The sequence below is a fragment of the Perca flavescens genome, chromosome 23 (genome assembly GCF_004354835.1).
Source record: "Perca flavescens isolate YP-PL-M2 chromosome 23, PFLA_1.0, whole genome shotgun sequence".
In the NCBI taxonomy this organism is placed as follows: Eukaryota; Metazoa; Chordata; class Actinopteri; order Perciformes; family Percidae; genus Perca; species Perca flavescens.
The window spans coordinates 8,687,221-8,704,108 of NC_041353.1; the positions used below are offsets into that span (position 1 = coordinate 8,687,221).

Sequence of the window (16,888 nt, forward strand, 5' to 3'; positions counted from 1 at the left end):
TGTAACTATGTCTTAGTGTACTCCTTTCCAGGGTTAAAAAAGATTTCACCCCCGCATTTCTTTTATCTGTAAATATCCCAATTCTTAATTCAAGTTGATTCACAGCTCCTTTGTTTAAACATGCCGTTTCTGGGGATAGCACAAGTAGCTAGTATGAGATTTTACAGTTTGGACTCTCATCATAAAAAGGTACCTTTCTTGTAAAACTTTCTCACTTCAGACTGAGTAATAAAAAGGAGTTTGTTAAACTTTAATGGCTTTCAAGCAGCGTGCATGTTAAACAGTGACACCAGGTTTCTGCTGAGCTGCAGAGTATCAAGCTTCTTCTACCAGGAAAAATAATATTTTTGATAAACTAACAACAGATCTATGGTCCAATAAGATGACAGCATATACAGTCTATACACTCACCGTTCAACACAAATATATTTCTACATATGATTTCATGATCCATAATGTATAAAATGAAAGAATATTGTCGAGTGAAGGTTAAAGATGCTTGACTTGTCGATAAAAACGTTCATGCACAAAGAGTTTATTCTAACCAATCTACACAAACCTTGAGAAATATAGTAATCATTAGCTGAATTTTCAACATCCTTGACATACTAGCGTATATACATAAACATTTAAAGGATAGGTTCACAATTTTTCAAGCCTATCAGTTGCCCGTATGAACATTGAAACTGGTTTTGCTCGCTGTAACCAACCCTCCTGTTCATACTGACCATTAAAAGATCCATTCCGTATGAGTTTCCAGTGTAAGTCCAGTCTATCTACCTCAGACTATATTTTTGCACAAAACAAAGTGGGTACCTTCCACATCTACAGCCTTTTTAGTACAACATTCTCTCTTACCGTCTCTTCACAGCAGTTTCGAACTAAAAAGACCTGAAAAAAGTGTGAACTTGTCCTTTAAGAGTAGACACCCCCGGTTTACAGATTTTAAACAAACCTGTGGGTGTGGCACTAACCTGTGTTTAGCGGTGTACCAGCCGGCAGCCAGTGTGAGGTTGATGACTACGTCCACAGGGATCAGGTCAGCCACCGCGTCGTTGTTGGCTCTCATAGTGCGCAAGATCCCCTTCCCAGCCTAAGTATAGGAGAACACTTTCAGTCTTAGGACTCCAAAACATGTCTGCGTGTTTAAAAAGGTTTGAGTTTTTAACATTTCTACTTACAGCTATAAAGATTCCACTTGGCCCGTTGAAGTTGTCGATCCAACCCTGAGGTGCAAGAGGAGAGAAAACGAGTAAATCCTTAGAGCTTTCTCTCGAGTCCGATACAACGTTAATTCAGATTTATCCTAACACCACATATGTGGTTAAGTTTACATGTGCTGAATCAGCTGTTCAGGGTTATGTTACTTCCTGCGTTGGGAGAACAGGGGACACTGGGAAGCAGAGATTGTCGACTTCAATCAGAGTGCATTAAAAATGGATGAAACCAGCGGTTATAGACTGCTGCAGTTTCGAACACGTGGAACAGAGAGCCATTATGTGGCCTCATGCCCAGCTAAAGTGGCAGATGGATCTTTCAATTTATATTTTGCATTATATGTTGATTAAATGGTTGACTTCGGTCACAAACCGACAGAACTAGATGCATATTGTGGTCGTAAACAAACAACACAAAACATAACGAGGCAGTACCATCCCCCACTCCCCCCTTGCCTCACAGCACCTACTGGCACGAGCTGCCAAGGCGATTGCATGGCCAAATGCGAGTGAGGCCTTTTGAAGACTCGCAGCCAGTCCGAGCTTACAACCAAAGGCTGAGCACAGAGCCAGGAACTGCAGAGTCCTAGTGCACACACTGCCTACATTTCCCTGACATCAGATAAACTTTCCTGTGTTTTTTGAAAAATTACAGATGATTTGAGAGTTTATCAATAATCACTTTTAATTGAAGATCACAAAAATTATACTTTATGTAGGGATTACAGGTGAAATAGTGGCTGGTATTTTTTTAATCTACTTCTAGCAGTAAGTGAATTTAAATAGTCAGTTAAGTGAAATGCAAATGTTGAAGATGTGAGGCGGCCTGCAGCACCAGCAGCTTGACTGAAAGCAGCTTAAAAACACAGAAGTGCAACATTCAACTTTCAGAGTCCAGTCAATTTATCTGGCCCTTACATGAACTTCTCTCTCTCGCTCTCCCTCTCAACTTTACATACTCAATGTGACATTCAGTGTGTCAGCATATCTTCCCCCTCGGTGTCCCATTTCAGCCCTCCTCACCTCTCCCAGCCCAACAGCTGTAACCCTTAAATCTAACAGGTCTTCAGCCAAGATATTTACCAATTTGCAATAATCCTTGGCTCACTTAAAACGATACCCACATGGAGCGGCACACTGAGCTGTGCAGGATTATGCTGCTCAATATCTTATTTCCATATGTTTTACGGTCACAGGAGGCTACACACACTAAAACGCATTGATCAACATTAACCACAGGCATACATTTCAGTACAATGTGTGAAAGTGCTTTAGCTCTGCAAGACAAAACAATACTCTGTGGGCTCACTGGGAAAGGCTCCTGCCAGCTGGCTCCCACTATGGAGGGTCTGATGATGGCGATGTTAAGCTTGTCTTGCTCCTGCTGCACCACATACTCAGCCAGGGCTTTGGTGTAGGTGTATGTGTTAGGCCTGTCGCCAATGAGCCGTGCCGTGATGTCGCGCACCATGCCGTCATCCATCCACCTGAAGAAAGACATGAAGGCCTCGGTCAGCACGCATGGTACTGTGGTACTCTCTTATTCTTGTATTCCATATTGATCTTTGACCCATCTGGGTATCGTTATTTACTATTAAGGGGTAGAATATAGTTTGTCAGCTTTGACTGAAATGGGTCCATTATCTCCTGGGGTGTCAGATTGGTACAGACACAATTTGGTAATTTATCATTTACAAATGCTTAGTATTTTTGAGATGGCCTGTACATTTATTCTATTAAATGATCATATAAATGATTAATATGATAAAAATCATTGACATTTAAGTCCAATCTGTACTCAAATAGAGACATTAAAAAAGGTCTTTCCAAAGTGTTGATAGTCTTCTATATCTCCACGTTATTAATTAAACTGACTCTAATGGTATTCAACACACACACACAAGGAAATTAAGCTTCCTGTGTGCTTCATGCAGAAGCAATATATTTTCTCTCTGTAGCCCATTTATGCTTCATCATTCACAGTGAATTTCAGGACTGGGTTAGCCCGATAGAGACAGAATTTTCAGTTTATTTCACTTATTTCTATGAGTTTGGTTTGAATCACTGAACAAATCAAAAGATGTGGGCGGTAAACTCAGTCCTCAGGAAATGTGTCAGTGGCATCGAGTCCTGAAAATGTCAAGAATCAAAAGAGTTGTGGCAGATTCTTCTTCGGTCTTGTTTAGCTATTTTTTATCAGATATTTCCTGACCTTATGAGGGAATCAGGATATTACAGATGATAACTTTTAGCATTTCTTTGTATGGATTCAACTTGGCTTTTCAGGCATGGCAGACAACACGTTTTATGAACTCTTAAGTAAATTATTGGCCTTCAGAAACAGTCAAACTGAGCTAGAATTGATTCCACGTCCTTGTGGGCACAAAAACCAGCCCTTCATCCACTCACTCAAGAGACTCGATGAGTTTCTTGGGCTCGACAGGTGGCGAGTAGATGACCTCGTCGATGTGCTTGCGGTTGCAGTTTGCATAAGCGGTGGAGACGTGAATGAAGGCCTCGAGGTGGTTCATCTGCTGGGCCAGGCTGAGGAGCTGCTGTGTGGCGATCACATTCAGCTGTAGGGCATGTCTGCCAGAGAGAAGAGAGATATACAGTGTCAAGTGTCTGTGTGAGAAAAAAAGGGTGTGCGAATGAGTGAGTGAGTGAGGTTTGCGTGTGAGATTAAATGTGTGTTTCAGGGAAAAGGCTTTGAGGGTGTGTGCATATTTGCCAGACTGCTAATATCTCTGTTTGAGCGTTTGCATGCAAGAACGTTTGTTTGCCGACTAGGGTTTTCCATTCAAATGAGAATTTGCAGACTGGTAAGAATCTGCAGAGCATGATTATAAGCCTGAGCAGAATGACAGGACAGGATGTTGAGACACAAAATCAAACAGGAGGGAGAGCCAGAACGAGAGTGGAGAGAAACATCTGCTCTCCTCATAAATGCGTTTAGTCTCATCATTATTGTCACTGAACCGAGCTTTTAGCTCATACTACCACTCGACCAGCCATGGGCACTTGATGTAGAGTACATGCCAGTACCAATTCATTGTTCACACCTTCATACAATTTCTACATGTCTGTCCTAAAAGAGAAATAAGTTTCCCTTACTGAGGTTTCTTCTTTTTTTCCCTCCTCTTAAGTAAAGAGTGTTGTCGGTCACATTTGCGTTAGCGGGAAGATCCGCTGGATAAAACTAAGCGTTCCTCATTTCTCCATAAATTGCTCAATAACTGACAAAACTGCATTACACCATGTGATGAAGTGTGCCTATGCAGCGGGGGCAAAAACTGAAACAAATCAAAAAAAGGGAGAGAGTAACATAGAAAGAAATAGCCAAGTGAGTCAGAACCAAGCTTAATTAGGTTATTGAATAACCTGTAGATTATTTTTGATTAACCAATAATTGCTTAGTCTAAAAACGCCAGGAAATTGCGAATACTCCTCACAAACTCCCACAGCCCAATTTACAGCTAACAAATGTCTTGCTTTACCTGACCAACAGTCCAAAACACTAACATCTTAGGTAACTACGCCAACAAGTACAACAATGACCAAACTCTAAAAATACACAATAGTTCCAGTTAATGTTCTGTACACGTATATACACTGTATACACATTAACTATACAGTTAATCTAGATTCTGTTGACCTTATTGATCAGTCAAAATCAAGAAAACCCTTCCACTGACATTTATCAACTCCTGACAATTCTGATTACAGAATCGCATTTATATTGGATTTTCCCAAATAATTGAGAAAGCCAAATTGTGGTTCTTATTTTATCCAGGACGTTGCAGTGCTAACCTCCTGTGGGCCAGACACACACCAACACCTCTCCATCACTTGGTAAGCAGTGGATCTGTGTCAGCTCTGGAGTGGAGGTGCAATAGCATACAGAGACCATTTTTTGCTGGAGGCGACAGTAAGAGACACGGAGGGTGAGTTTAAACAGACACTGCGAGGCAGAATGCTTCTCTGTGTGTGGGTTGCCTGACAGGAGATGGAGAGTGTGTGGTGGGCGATGGGTCCACCGGCATGAATCAGATGTGGGCAGGTGATGCAAGCGAAGTGGCGACAGTCATAGGGAGCGTGGTGGTGGTTATTAGAGGACGAGCTCTGTGCGGGGGCACGTTGCCTTCCCACCACCTTCTGGGAGCACATGCAGGGAGTCACACCCGAAGAAAAAGATGGATGCACTGCTGTGCCCCTTCCTGCGTCGGACTTATCCTTTGGTTTTTGCTATTTTTTGGATGCAACAACTACAGAACTGTATAGATCTGATCTAAACTACACGGCACCACCTCTGTGTCAACTACCCATTCACATTTCACCACGGTCTATATCAGTGTTTCTCAAATGGGGGTCCGTGTACCCCTAGGGGCACTTTGGAGGACTGCAGGGGGTACATGAGATATTTAACAAAATGTTTAATAGTTACAAGGCTTTTGTCCAGAACATTGTTCCTCTTTATGTAAAAAAAAAAAAAAAAAAAAAAAAAAAAAAAAAAAAAAAAACTTTCTACCATCTTTTTCCAAGTTTGTCTTTTTTTTACAGTTTGTCTCTTTTTCTCATTAGCATTTAAATGTTTTTTTCAGTTACAAGGCTGTTTAGTAAATCTATTGCTGACCGCGCTGTGCGGTTCCTGTTTATATACACTTAATGTAAAAATAATAAAAAATGATTAGCGCTGGTAGCGCTTTGAATTGTTTCTTTATACCCAGTACCCCCTTACTTGGTATAAAGAAACAATTCAAAAGGGGTACATTATTGAAAAAAGTTTGAGAACCACTGGTCTATATTATACATACCGGATAGTGTATACACCAATTATTATCATACCTGTTGCTATTAGCACAACTTGTACAATACTCTCTGCACTATTTTTTTTAATATACTTACCTGCACTGCTTACTCTTTTTTCTCTCTCTCTCTTCCTTCTTACTGTACCATCTCATCTCCCTACTGTTTATTTCAAATTCAATGCACACTAACACAAAACATGCCAAAATCAGCCTTGAGGCTATTTTACATCCGGTGTGCCTGGACTGGTGGTAAGAGGTCACTCAAAAGAGATAAAGCTATAAATAACACATACATAATACATACAGTGGATAATGCTAAAAGACATTTAAACAAGAACAGTTAAGATTAACACCCGCGCACATACTCTCAGCAGACTTTAAAATATGCCTTTAGTACTCTTGTAAAAATACCTCTTTCCTCTTCAAAGCTTTAAAACTTAATCAAAATAATCTTACACGATAAAAATGACCTAGAAGGTTTCTATAAAAGCTGATTGTCCAGTCGTATTTCTGACTCTGAGTAATATTATTACAGAAAGAAATAATGGCCAAAACTACCAAAATAACATCCATGTTTTAATAAAGAGGAACGATCCTTTAAGTGTGGACAAAGACCTGCCGAGGATAAAGGAACTTTAACAGTTGTCTGATTTATGCCCCAGGACTGCTTACAAGGCTGCCGGCCACTACACGAGTAATAAGAGATGGGAGGGATGAGAGAGAGTGAAAGCTAGATTAAGAGCAGTGAAAAGAAAAAAGGGGACGGCCACTTTGAGAGAAAGATGGAAGGTGAAGCAACAGGGAGGTAGAGAGGAGAGTCAGAAAGCCACAGACAGGAAGACCGAGAGAGAGAGATGTGAAAGCAGTATCGCTGTAAAAGCTGAGAGAAGTGCAGGGAAGCAGCTTTACTCTGACCGAGCGGTCACTCAAACCTAATGGGTGTCCCGCCTCCAAACACACAGCAGTCAAATGCCACCTCAAACGCGAGTAATCTACTTTCACACATGCATTGAGACACTAAACAGTGCGTGAAAGGCCTTCCTCTCCAGAAATGGAAAAGACCAATTCCTCAACATGCAATCAATTTAACATGCTGCGCATTTGATTAAATAGAAGATTCATAATTTGCTCTACATTTTTAAGTACACTTTTCCTCCACATACTGGCGCACAATTGCCACGTCTGTTCCATTTCTTATCAGATGAAAATAATCCAAATGCCTTGCAGGTGTGGTCTATTGTTAAATTCCTGGAGCTGCGGTCACAGACTCCCACCAAAACCCGTCGTGCAACAAGTAGTGAGAGTTTTTTTTAATCCTGATGAAAATATTTTCCATCTTAACTTTTAGATGTTACCAATTTTGTTTTAACATCCTGTGCTACCTTGTGCCTTTAGTATGTCTAGTTATCTAGGTTCTTTTTAAACCCATGTAAGCGTTTTTTTACAGGCCGTAACACTGATGTAGTGAGTCTAAATTCCCCCAGCAGAACCTCACCATTTCTCTTGTTGCATCTTTTGAAAATTTGATCTCCCCACATTGAAGTCCAAGTGTTAAACCTTCTCTATACTGCCAGGAGTGTAATACCAGTCGAGAACACAAATGACACACGTGTAAATCGTAATGTATTTAAATGCTGCATCAATGCTTGGATATTTACCACGAGAGACAAAGAAGAAAGTAGCAGAACATGTTTGTATATTGTAGTCTTAAGCTTGTAAGCAGAGTAAACAGATGGCATTCCAATGTCAGCATGTACTGACCTCAGACCAGCACTCGCAACCAAAACTCACTGTAAACTATAAGCTGTGCTGTGTTAGCATTAGCTGCCTGAGCTGTCGGACAGCAATCCACCCACAGATGCACGGATATTTTGCCACTTTTAAATCCTCTGCTGTAGCTTGCTGTTGTGTTGCTACCTAATGCCCTAACACAAAGCTGAAGCAGACCACCAGGCTCACAGGGAAACAAAATGTGCACTGAAATAAATATAGATTAAATAAAATGTTGAAAGCGGATTATTTAAGAGGATAAATGTGCCAAAGGGTAAGCATTCCTATTAAAGCTCAGTACTAATGTTCAATGATGTTTTGACCTGTCTATTTGAAATATGATTCAGTGTTGAACATTAAAATCAAAAACGTAAGTTATGTCAGCTTTATATAAAATGCACAGTCCCCACCAGGCTCCAATAACACCGCAGGAGCCTGAGGACGCAGCAGATGATTGATGACACAACGTCTACACTATAACGTTATGTATAACAAGCTGGAAGTCAACAGGCCACATAGAAACCTTCATAATAAACATCACAATTAATTTCCCCAACAGACATGTGAAATACTCCATTAGATACTATTCCTGTCATCACACCAATTAGGATCAGAGTATAGTTTCTAAACAGGAGAATAAAAGCCCCTACATGTCTCATTAACTTCCTAACTCGAGGTCTTCTGGGCTGATCACACAAGCTTTCTGCGCACAGTGTGGCTCCCTGAAAAAAGAAGGAATCATGTATTGTTTGAGAGATCGTCAAACTACACCGAAGGGGACTACGTTTTTACAATGGTTGATTTCTCAACATCACCATCCCTACTTCCTCTTTGCTTTAAAAAAGGTCCCATGGCATGAAAATTTCACTTTATGAGTTTTTTTTAACATTAATATGAGTTCCCCCAGCCTGCCTATGGTCCCCCAGTGGCTAGAAATTGCAATAGGTGTAAACCGAGCCCTGGGTATCCTGCTCTGCCTTTGAGAAAATGAAAGCTCAGATGGGCCGATCAGGAATATTGCTCCTTATGGAGGTCATAAGGAGCAAGGTTACCTCCCCTTTCTCTGCTTTGCCCACCCAGAGAATTTGGCCCATCCATGAGAGAGAGACATCATGGCTTTCAAACAAGCAAAGTGGCAATTGGTCAAGATCACACCCCCACTCTCACTTTGCCCCCCCCCCTCTCCTCCTCAATAGCTACAGACACAGAAATGGCACATACTAAGGACTGGCTTTAGTGGCTGTAATTCTGCACCAAGGCTGAATTTCGGGAGAGACTTCAGATACAGTATTAGGGGACCACTAAGGTCTATATAAGAAGAGACTTCAGATACAGTATTAGGGGACCACTGAGGTCTATATAAAAGCATCCAAAGAGCACCATGTCATGGGACCTTTAAATCAAATAACACTGAATACTGTTCAGTGAGCTGCGGATTCTCTGGAGTAACGTCTCACAACAGAAGTTCCTGCTACATTTAACCAACAATAATGAGATGTGTATGTTTTTTGGTAAATTCTTACGGAGTTAATAGCTGCAAGTGGCACAGTGTGTAATCAAAATGTTTTTCAAATATTCTTAGAAGAAAGCAGCAGAAATCAGATAAATCAGTTTTTGTGTTGATGCATTAAACCCGGGGATGTGATCCTTACTTGAGCGGCTCGTCGAAGCGGATGGTGGCAGCGCAGTGGAAGATGACGTTGATGCAGGCGGAGAGCTTCTCAACATCCTCTGGGCTGATGGCCAGGCCCGGCTGCGTCAGCTCGCTGCTGATGGGGATGATCTTCTGGTGGAAGTCGGGGTTGTCCTCGCGCACTCTGTCGAAAAGCTGCCAGACAGAAAACACACAAAGAAAGTTTACACCCAAACATCAGCAGCGTTAAAATAATGCAGGACAATAAACAGAACAGACTTAAATGCCACATATAATTATGTCCATATTGCACAAGAGCTGAGGGCAGATCAACTATAAAAGCTGACTCAAGTCTCAACAGCTTCAAACTAAACTAGCATGACAAGGAATGCAAATGATCTCAAGTCAGCACAGACAGCAAACGTGTTACTTGCATAAAACCACTCAGGCAAATATCACCCACATGTCCCTGTAAAGTCTTACCACCAGACTTGTTTCCGATATGAAGTGTGTGGTTTTACTTCATGAAAACCAACACGGGTCAACAGTGATCCACAGTGTCCCCGACTAGGACCACAAAACCTCTACACATCCACACTTACCGCTAACTGTTGTAGTGCCGAAATGATTTGTCAAATTACAACATGTGGTGTGAAAAACGGTTATTGCCTAATATATGGGCAAGATTGGCTATTGTTTCAGAATTTCTTACAATTCAGAACATACGTTGGTCATTTGTCAATATTTTACATTTGATAGAGTACAATTAATCTATTGACTACATCTCTGTCCTAGATGTAGTTGCAGCCCTTACAAATGTAGCAGCAAGGGTGGGGCATATGGATAAAATCACAATACAGTATGTAATATTTATAGCACAGTACTGATATATGTATATCATGCTAAAGTATACATAGAGAAAATAGTGTTTTTTGTGGATATTCCAACATATTAAAAATTCCTTTATCAAATGCAAAAATATCTAAATATAAAATCAAATCAAATATTGCCATGAAGAAGTCCTGCTCATAGAGGCCCACTATATTGAGACAATACAACAGGTTTCCTCTAATAAAATGTGCTCCTGGTAAACAAGACGAAAGACTTCCAATAGGAGTTTAAGCACCATTTATGTAAGAAGTATGTGATGCATGGCCTTGTAGCCAAGACAATAAAACACCCATTACAGTATATAAAAAAGGCCCTCTGCAGATGGGACAGGAGGTTAAGTTGCACATTAAGTACAGAAGAGGTGTTGCCGCTGTGCAGTTTTGTCAGTGCTGTGAGTCAAAGGCGTACGATGAATGTCCAAGAAAATAAATGCACTCCCTGTTGTATACATAACACTATCAGTACTGTGCATACCAGACCTATATCCAACAACGTAAGACAGAACATTTGCCCCTCTTGTTTAGTGGAATTTGAGGGGAAAGGCACGATCAACATTAAACCCCTAGTCCTCCTTAGCTCAGGGTGTATGCATATGTCAGCAGTCATAGTAAGCAGAGCACTCTTGCTGAAGAGGACAGATGTTGAATTAATAGCTTCAACAGACGTTAATATGCATGTTCTGCATCCCTATCAATCTATTGCTTCGTAATGCTGTACTCCAAATACCCCTCACTGCCCATATTAGGAACAGAATCCTGATGTACAGTATGTAATGTCATAACACAGAACTATTCCCAACTGGGGGAGGGGGGATGCATGCGGTATTTTCTGCATGGTAGTGTAGTACTGCCATTATGTAATGCAAAAATAGCCTTTTCCCTTCCTCTGCTCGAGGCTAACAGCTGGCAGTAACAGAGACGTACATTTTTTAGAGAGGGGCAGTAGAAGAAGAGATTCAATGTGCAGCTTTCTCACAAAAATGTTGTGCGTTTTACTGCACAAACTGTTCCCTCTTTACTGCATGATTCCCTGAGCTGTTGAGGTCATGTAATGACCTCTGTTTAACTTCCTCTAAAAGAGTGTGTAGCTTGGCAACAAAACAAACGCAGATTTTGGCAGCAATCCCAATCATTGTGATTTGTATGACGTCAACTCTTCTAATAGCCCTGATGTTTAGGTACCCTGTCACATCCCGGAGACGCCCCTTCCAAAAGAGTTCAGTGTGGCAACTCCTACAGAACACAGTCCGTCACACCTCATGTCATATGCTGCATTTTCATGAAGATATAAAATGCCGCACATGTGACTCATGACGTTTGCAAATGCTATGGAGACAAAAAACACTTAAGCAGTTTACCACCAAAGACAGCAGAAAGAACCTACTGCAACGAGAGCAGCTGGTTTGACGGAGGTGGAACTCTAAACCACAATACGCTGGTAGTCGTCAGAATCATTTAAGTTTAGGGACACAATCTTCGTGATGATTTAATACCTGCCAAGAGTACCTTGTCAAAATCAAGTCCTATACTTTGTTACAAAAGTGCAAACTTTAATGTAGGTCTACATTAAAATGAGTAAAGTCTGTCCGGTTTGGATGTCACAGCTAAACCGCTCTCCATTAAAAATAGTAACTCCCTTTGCCCTTTGGCTGGCAGGTGTACAGGTGCACCTCTAGGTGAGAGGCTTCGCATTGCTTTCCTGGCTGTATGTACGCTCACTTTTATCAGTACTGCTGCTGTAGGTCAAGCAAAACTGCTCCTGCTGTTACACACAGAAATACACTAGTCATTTACCATGTACAATAGTCACATTTCTTTCTGCTACTTTGCTTGAATGCAGCAATGTTTACGTAAGAGGGGGACACTAGAGGGCAGCACTGTGTCAGCAGCGCGTTCTTATGGAACCCACGCAACTTCTAGGCAACACTCGCCCTTCAATAGCATTCACACACTACTATTGTCCAGGCGTCCATGCTTATGCAAGGTAACTTAACCCGATTTGTTCAGGTCTCATCCCCTGACTAATCGGCTATCCTAACCTTGACCACATTCTTTCCCTAACTTTAACCAAGTTAAAGTTTCAGTTGCAAGCTTTATCTTTTACGACAGACCTGAACTACACATTGCCCACAGATGCCACCTAGTGGTTGTTGGTGCACACAACTCCTGGGTGAATTAAAAAAAGCAAATTAACTTGCGTGCCCCCTGCTTGTACTGCGATAATGATGCCACACAGGGCTGTTACAGTTTCTGTGGCAGAGTGACAAAAGAAAAGAGAGACGACTGTACAAAGCTATCACTTACTGTACAATTACATCCTTTTTAGTGATCACTCCATGACACACTACCCAAATAAAATGGCATGAGCTTCTACCAGATGAGTATACTTTTGAAGCACCTCTAAGCCAAAAGTTAAATTATAGAAAGACCCAGAAAGGGACAAAGTGCATCAGGTTCAGAAGGTTGAAGAGGACGTTGAATGTGGGCATCAGAGCGCTCTTTGTTATGGGCACCAGCAGAGAATGGCATTGTGGGATTGCTTTGTAAAGGCTCTTTTCTTGTGCCAGCCTTCCATCGCTCCTTTTACCATCACACTCTCTCCGAACCCATGGCCATTAATGAGCAAACTGCCTTGTACAGGAATACAATAGTCCACTAGTTCACGTTTCCTCAACACTCTGCAGGGAAAAACACCACCACAGCTATCCCTGCAGGGTAACCACAAGTGTTTAAGTAGTTCATCTTGTGGTCAGTCAAAGTCATGGCCTTGAAAAAGCAATGATATAGGTCCTCTATAAAGTCAATTCTATGAATGACTTTCCTGCGTTTTCCTTGGCTTGTACGTGTGGCCACCATTTGCCCTCTCTCCGTGCTGGACACTGCTTTTTTCCCCCTCCTCCGCAAGAGTGCTTGAAGCAGCCACTCTGTGGACCTTCACAGACACCCAATACTAATAGCACTTTTCTTTCAGCCATGCAACCGGAGATGCCATTTGAACAGCTTCCCTTCTCGTTAACTGCCCTTTAACTGGGCTCCACGGTTTTCACAGCCCCCTTAACACAGACCTTTCCCCTGGAGCAAAGGGAAGACCGTGAGAGGAGAAAAAGCAAGAAAAGAGTCACAAAAGTTATTTTTCTGCCTTGTCCAAAAGGTTTATGGTAGCATAAGGTCAACTCTGCCTAGTCTTTTGTAGAGGGTCCTATAGTGTATTAGAATAGCACAGTTTGAAGCAGTGCTCATGATGGCCATGCTCTTCACACTTTTGGAGGTGTAGTTTAACTGACTGGAGGTCACAGCACACTCTTGAATCAATCTGCAGTCATGTTGATAGATTAATAAATTACAAAAAAAAAAAAATCCAAACATTTAAATTTACCAATAATTTCTAGATTTTTTTAAATGTTGGGTGAGCAAAATAAGACATTTGATGACATTACTTTGGGCTATAGGATATTGTGATTGCCATTTTTCATTGTGTTATAGACCAAGTTATTAATCTAGCAAATAATCTGCAGTTTATTCAGTTATGAAAATAATCGTTAGTTGCAGCCCTACTTTGAAGCTACCCTTTCAGATGCGGTCATACAAACTAGTTTTTTTCAGGTATACTCCGGTCTTCAAGCAGCGAAGAAGTTCAGTATCTTGACCAACAAACAAAGACACATCATCAGGCACACACAAACAGTTTCTGGGACATTTTGTCTGAAAGGTAGCGGCCGTCTGCACCACAGTTTGTCCTTTCCCTGCCGAGTAAGCCTCCAATCGGAGACAAACAGGTCAGAAAATTTACTGTAGCTAGGGAAGTCTGCCAAAGTGTGTCATACAGAAGCGATTAACGGCTGCACCTTCAGTGGTGACCTCCATTTCCTGACATGCATCGTCTAAATTAGTCGAATAATGGGATGTGAGCAGGATCACCAACAAAAGAGCGGTGGAAAATTGTTTTTCCAAAAGGGTACTAACAATAACTAAAATTCCTCGATAATTAGGCATTAGCACAAAGGAAGGGAGCAGTCATCAAGTTTCAGATACTAGCCAGGTTTCCCTTTTTTTCCTGTGCAGAACAAATAAGGCTGCATAGTAAAGAATGAAGTAACACGTTTAGGGAGAAGACAGAAATGCGAGGAGGCTCATGGGAAGCTGTGATGAAGGAAAAACATGGCTAACCCTGGGGCTGTCCCCATATTATAGATTTCATCTCTACTCACTCACCTTGTATTTAATCCACCCTGTCTCTATTGCAGCATCCCAGAGGGATAAAAACAGATTTAACTAGCTGGCTAACAAAAGTCCCAAAACCTTCAGTCTGAGACAGAAACACCGCCTGCTGAATTGTTTTAGAAACACCAATTTCATAGTACATAGCTTTAAAATCTTGCTTATGCATTGGGATGCTCCTGGATGCCAAGAAAACTGATTAAAGTCAGAAAAAGGTAAACTAAAGCACCCAATTTGCCCGAGGGACCAAGTGGTCTGGTTTATCTTGAGTTAAGCACGGTCTAGAGTTATATTTTACAAGTGGTCCACTTGGATACAATGCCGGCTATCTATTCAACTCTTTTAACCCTGAATCTCACAGCTTAAGAGCTTTAGGAGTGATCAGCAGCTCATCTCAGCAAACTAATGAAAATAGAGTTTTCTTTAAGTCTGTCTCTGGGCTATCCGTACACAACTCAATTGAAAAGATCAATATGAGCAGAGTTAATAAGGCTTCTGGGCTTGGCGTTCTGTATGCTGATGGCATCACATTCCAGTCTATCGGACAGTGACCTCATGCTGAGCCAAGTCGACCCATTACTCTCCAAGAACAAACTGACAGAAATAAGACTGAGTTCGTGATGGGTGCTGCAGGCTTTTGTGTCCTTTAAATACAAGGAATTAAGCTTGGATTATAGGCGATTCTTGAGTATGATGCCGAGACATCCATCATACTCAAGAATCACCTATAATCTGGTAAAATATTCTTGTACAATTTAAAAAATATATTGTTTCTGAATTATCCTTCTAAAGATAGGTCATAAGATCACATCTTAGTGCCATGGATATCTGTGGAGCCATATGGATGTGGAATGAGAGAAAACTGGTTGGCAGACTCCACATGCTGTGGAGGCACTGGGCTGTGCTTCAACAGTCCCCTGAAGAACTAAGTATTCACGTCTCCTCCCCCTAATGTCTTCACCTACGACGTTTAATGTGCTAATTTGTTTCATAAACTTGAGTTAATTTGCGGCCTAATTATACGCAAACGCATTGGTTCCCCATCGCCCCTCTCTCTGGGGAGGAGTTGCAGGGTTATTGGTTCCCTCTCAGCCGTTATGGCTCTCCTCAAAGTCGCCGTATCTTAAGAGGACTCAGCACAGCAAAACCAAGTTACCTAGCTTGCTCAGTTACCTAAAAGTTGCCGTTTCAACAGAGCTTGTTTTAAACGCTCTGCCACACAATATTTAACTGTAAGGTTAAGATTATAAAGCCTGAATGATGGGAGAAGTATGTGACCAGCACCCGCTATGGTTGAAAGAGACTGAGCGCCGGCATTTCACTAAATTACCAGGTCTATTACTTTTTCTTCGACGTCAAATCGTTTTGTCTGTTGTCATGGTGACTCGTTGAAATGCCTGCGGACACAAAAAAAGCAGGTCTCGTTGTCGCTTAAACCATTTACTCATTCAGAGAAATTTACTAGCATGTCGGTGGCTAATGGAGTGGTGGCTAACGGAGTAACTGATGTGAACACGTTCTCCAATATGGAGGAATTAATCGACCGGGTCTTGGAGAAAAAACAGCTAAGTGTGCTTAAATCAGTGACCTACAGCGCAGTGAAGGGAGTGCTGGCCGAAATGAATGCCTTGCAGCAACACATCGGGGCAGAACCTGAGATGCAGGAAATCATGGTATGTGAACTGGACCAATCTGACTGAGTCACATTTACGATCCAGCGGCTTTGGATGCCTGAAGGGATACAACACGAGCTGCACGCTGAACTCAACTCTGACGTGTTCACCCACGGAGGGAGAGAGTTTGCTGCAGCCGCAGAGCCGGGTGTTTTCCGGCTGGAATTAGAAGAGGAGAACGACGCGCTACATGCATGGATCACCCCGCGTCACGAGGAACCGGAGGGTGGCGGAGGGACTTTGCGTTCGATGACGGGGCCGTGACTGGAGGACTCCGCACCTGTGGACTAACTGTATTTGCGCCACTGTACCAAAGAATTTCTAATATAGGTGTATCGAGTTTGACTGGAGGACGCCGTGTGTAAGTTTTGGAACCAACCATTGAAGGGACATCTAACCAAAACGTAAGAAATGATGAATGCTGGCTACTCAGTCTACAATTTTTACTTTTGAGGACACTTAAATCGGGCTGAAAAAAAGGGAACATGATGAATCCTGAGGATGGCTGGCTGGTTACTTTACAGGTTACTTTTTTTTTTATTAAAACATTTAAGCTAAACCGAAAGAACATGAGGGATACGGTCTGTTCAGCTCATAGTCCGCTTATTGTTCCAAATAGATTGGTCTGTTTTCCCATAGCTTAGTCCAGAAATTGATCAAAGGCATTTATAATATTGTT

At 41.7% G+C, this 16,888-nt stretch overlaps 1 protein-coding gene across 1 annotated transcript in view; it reads right to left on the reverse strand.

The window, feature by feature from the left end:
- Positions 1–16,888, reverse strand: part of si:dkey-97m3.1 (fatty acyl-CoA reductase 1) — a 46,693-nt gene that overhangs the window by 6,684 nt on the left and 23,121 nt on the right. Inside the window, exons 3-7 of the mRNA XM_028570294.1 lie at positions 9,448–9,623; positions 3,627–3,806; positions 2,527–2,704; positions 1,182–1,226; positions 975–1,093 (exon numbers count right to left, since the gene is read on the reverse strand). Coding sequence (XP_028426095.1) covers positions 975–1,093; positions 1,182–1,226; positions 2,527–2,704; positions 3,627–3,806; positions 9,448–9,623 — 698 coding nt within the window. The remainder of the gene's footprint in view (positions 1–974; positions 1,094–1,181; positions 1,227–2,526; positions 2,705–3,626; positions 3,807–9,447; positions 9,624–16,888) is intronic.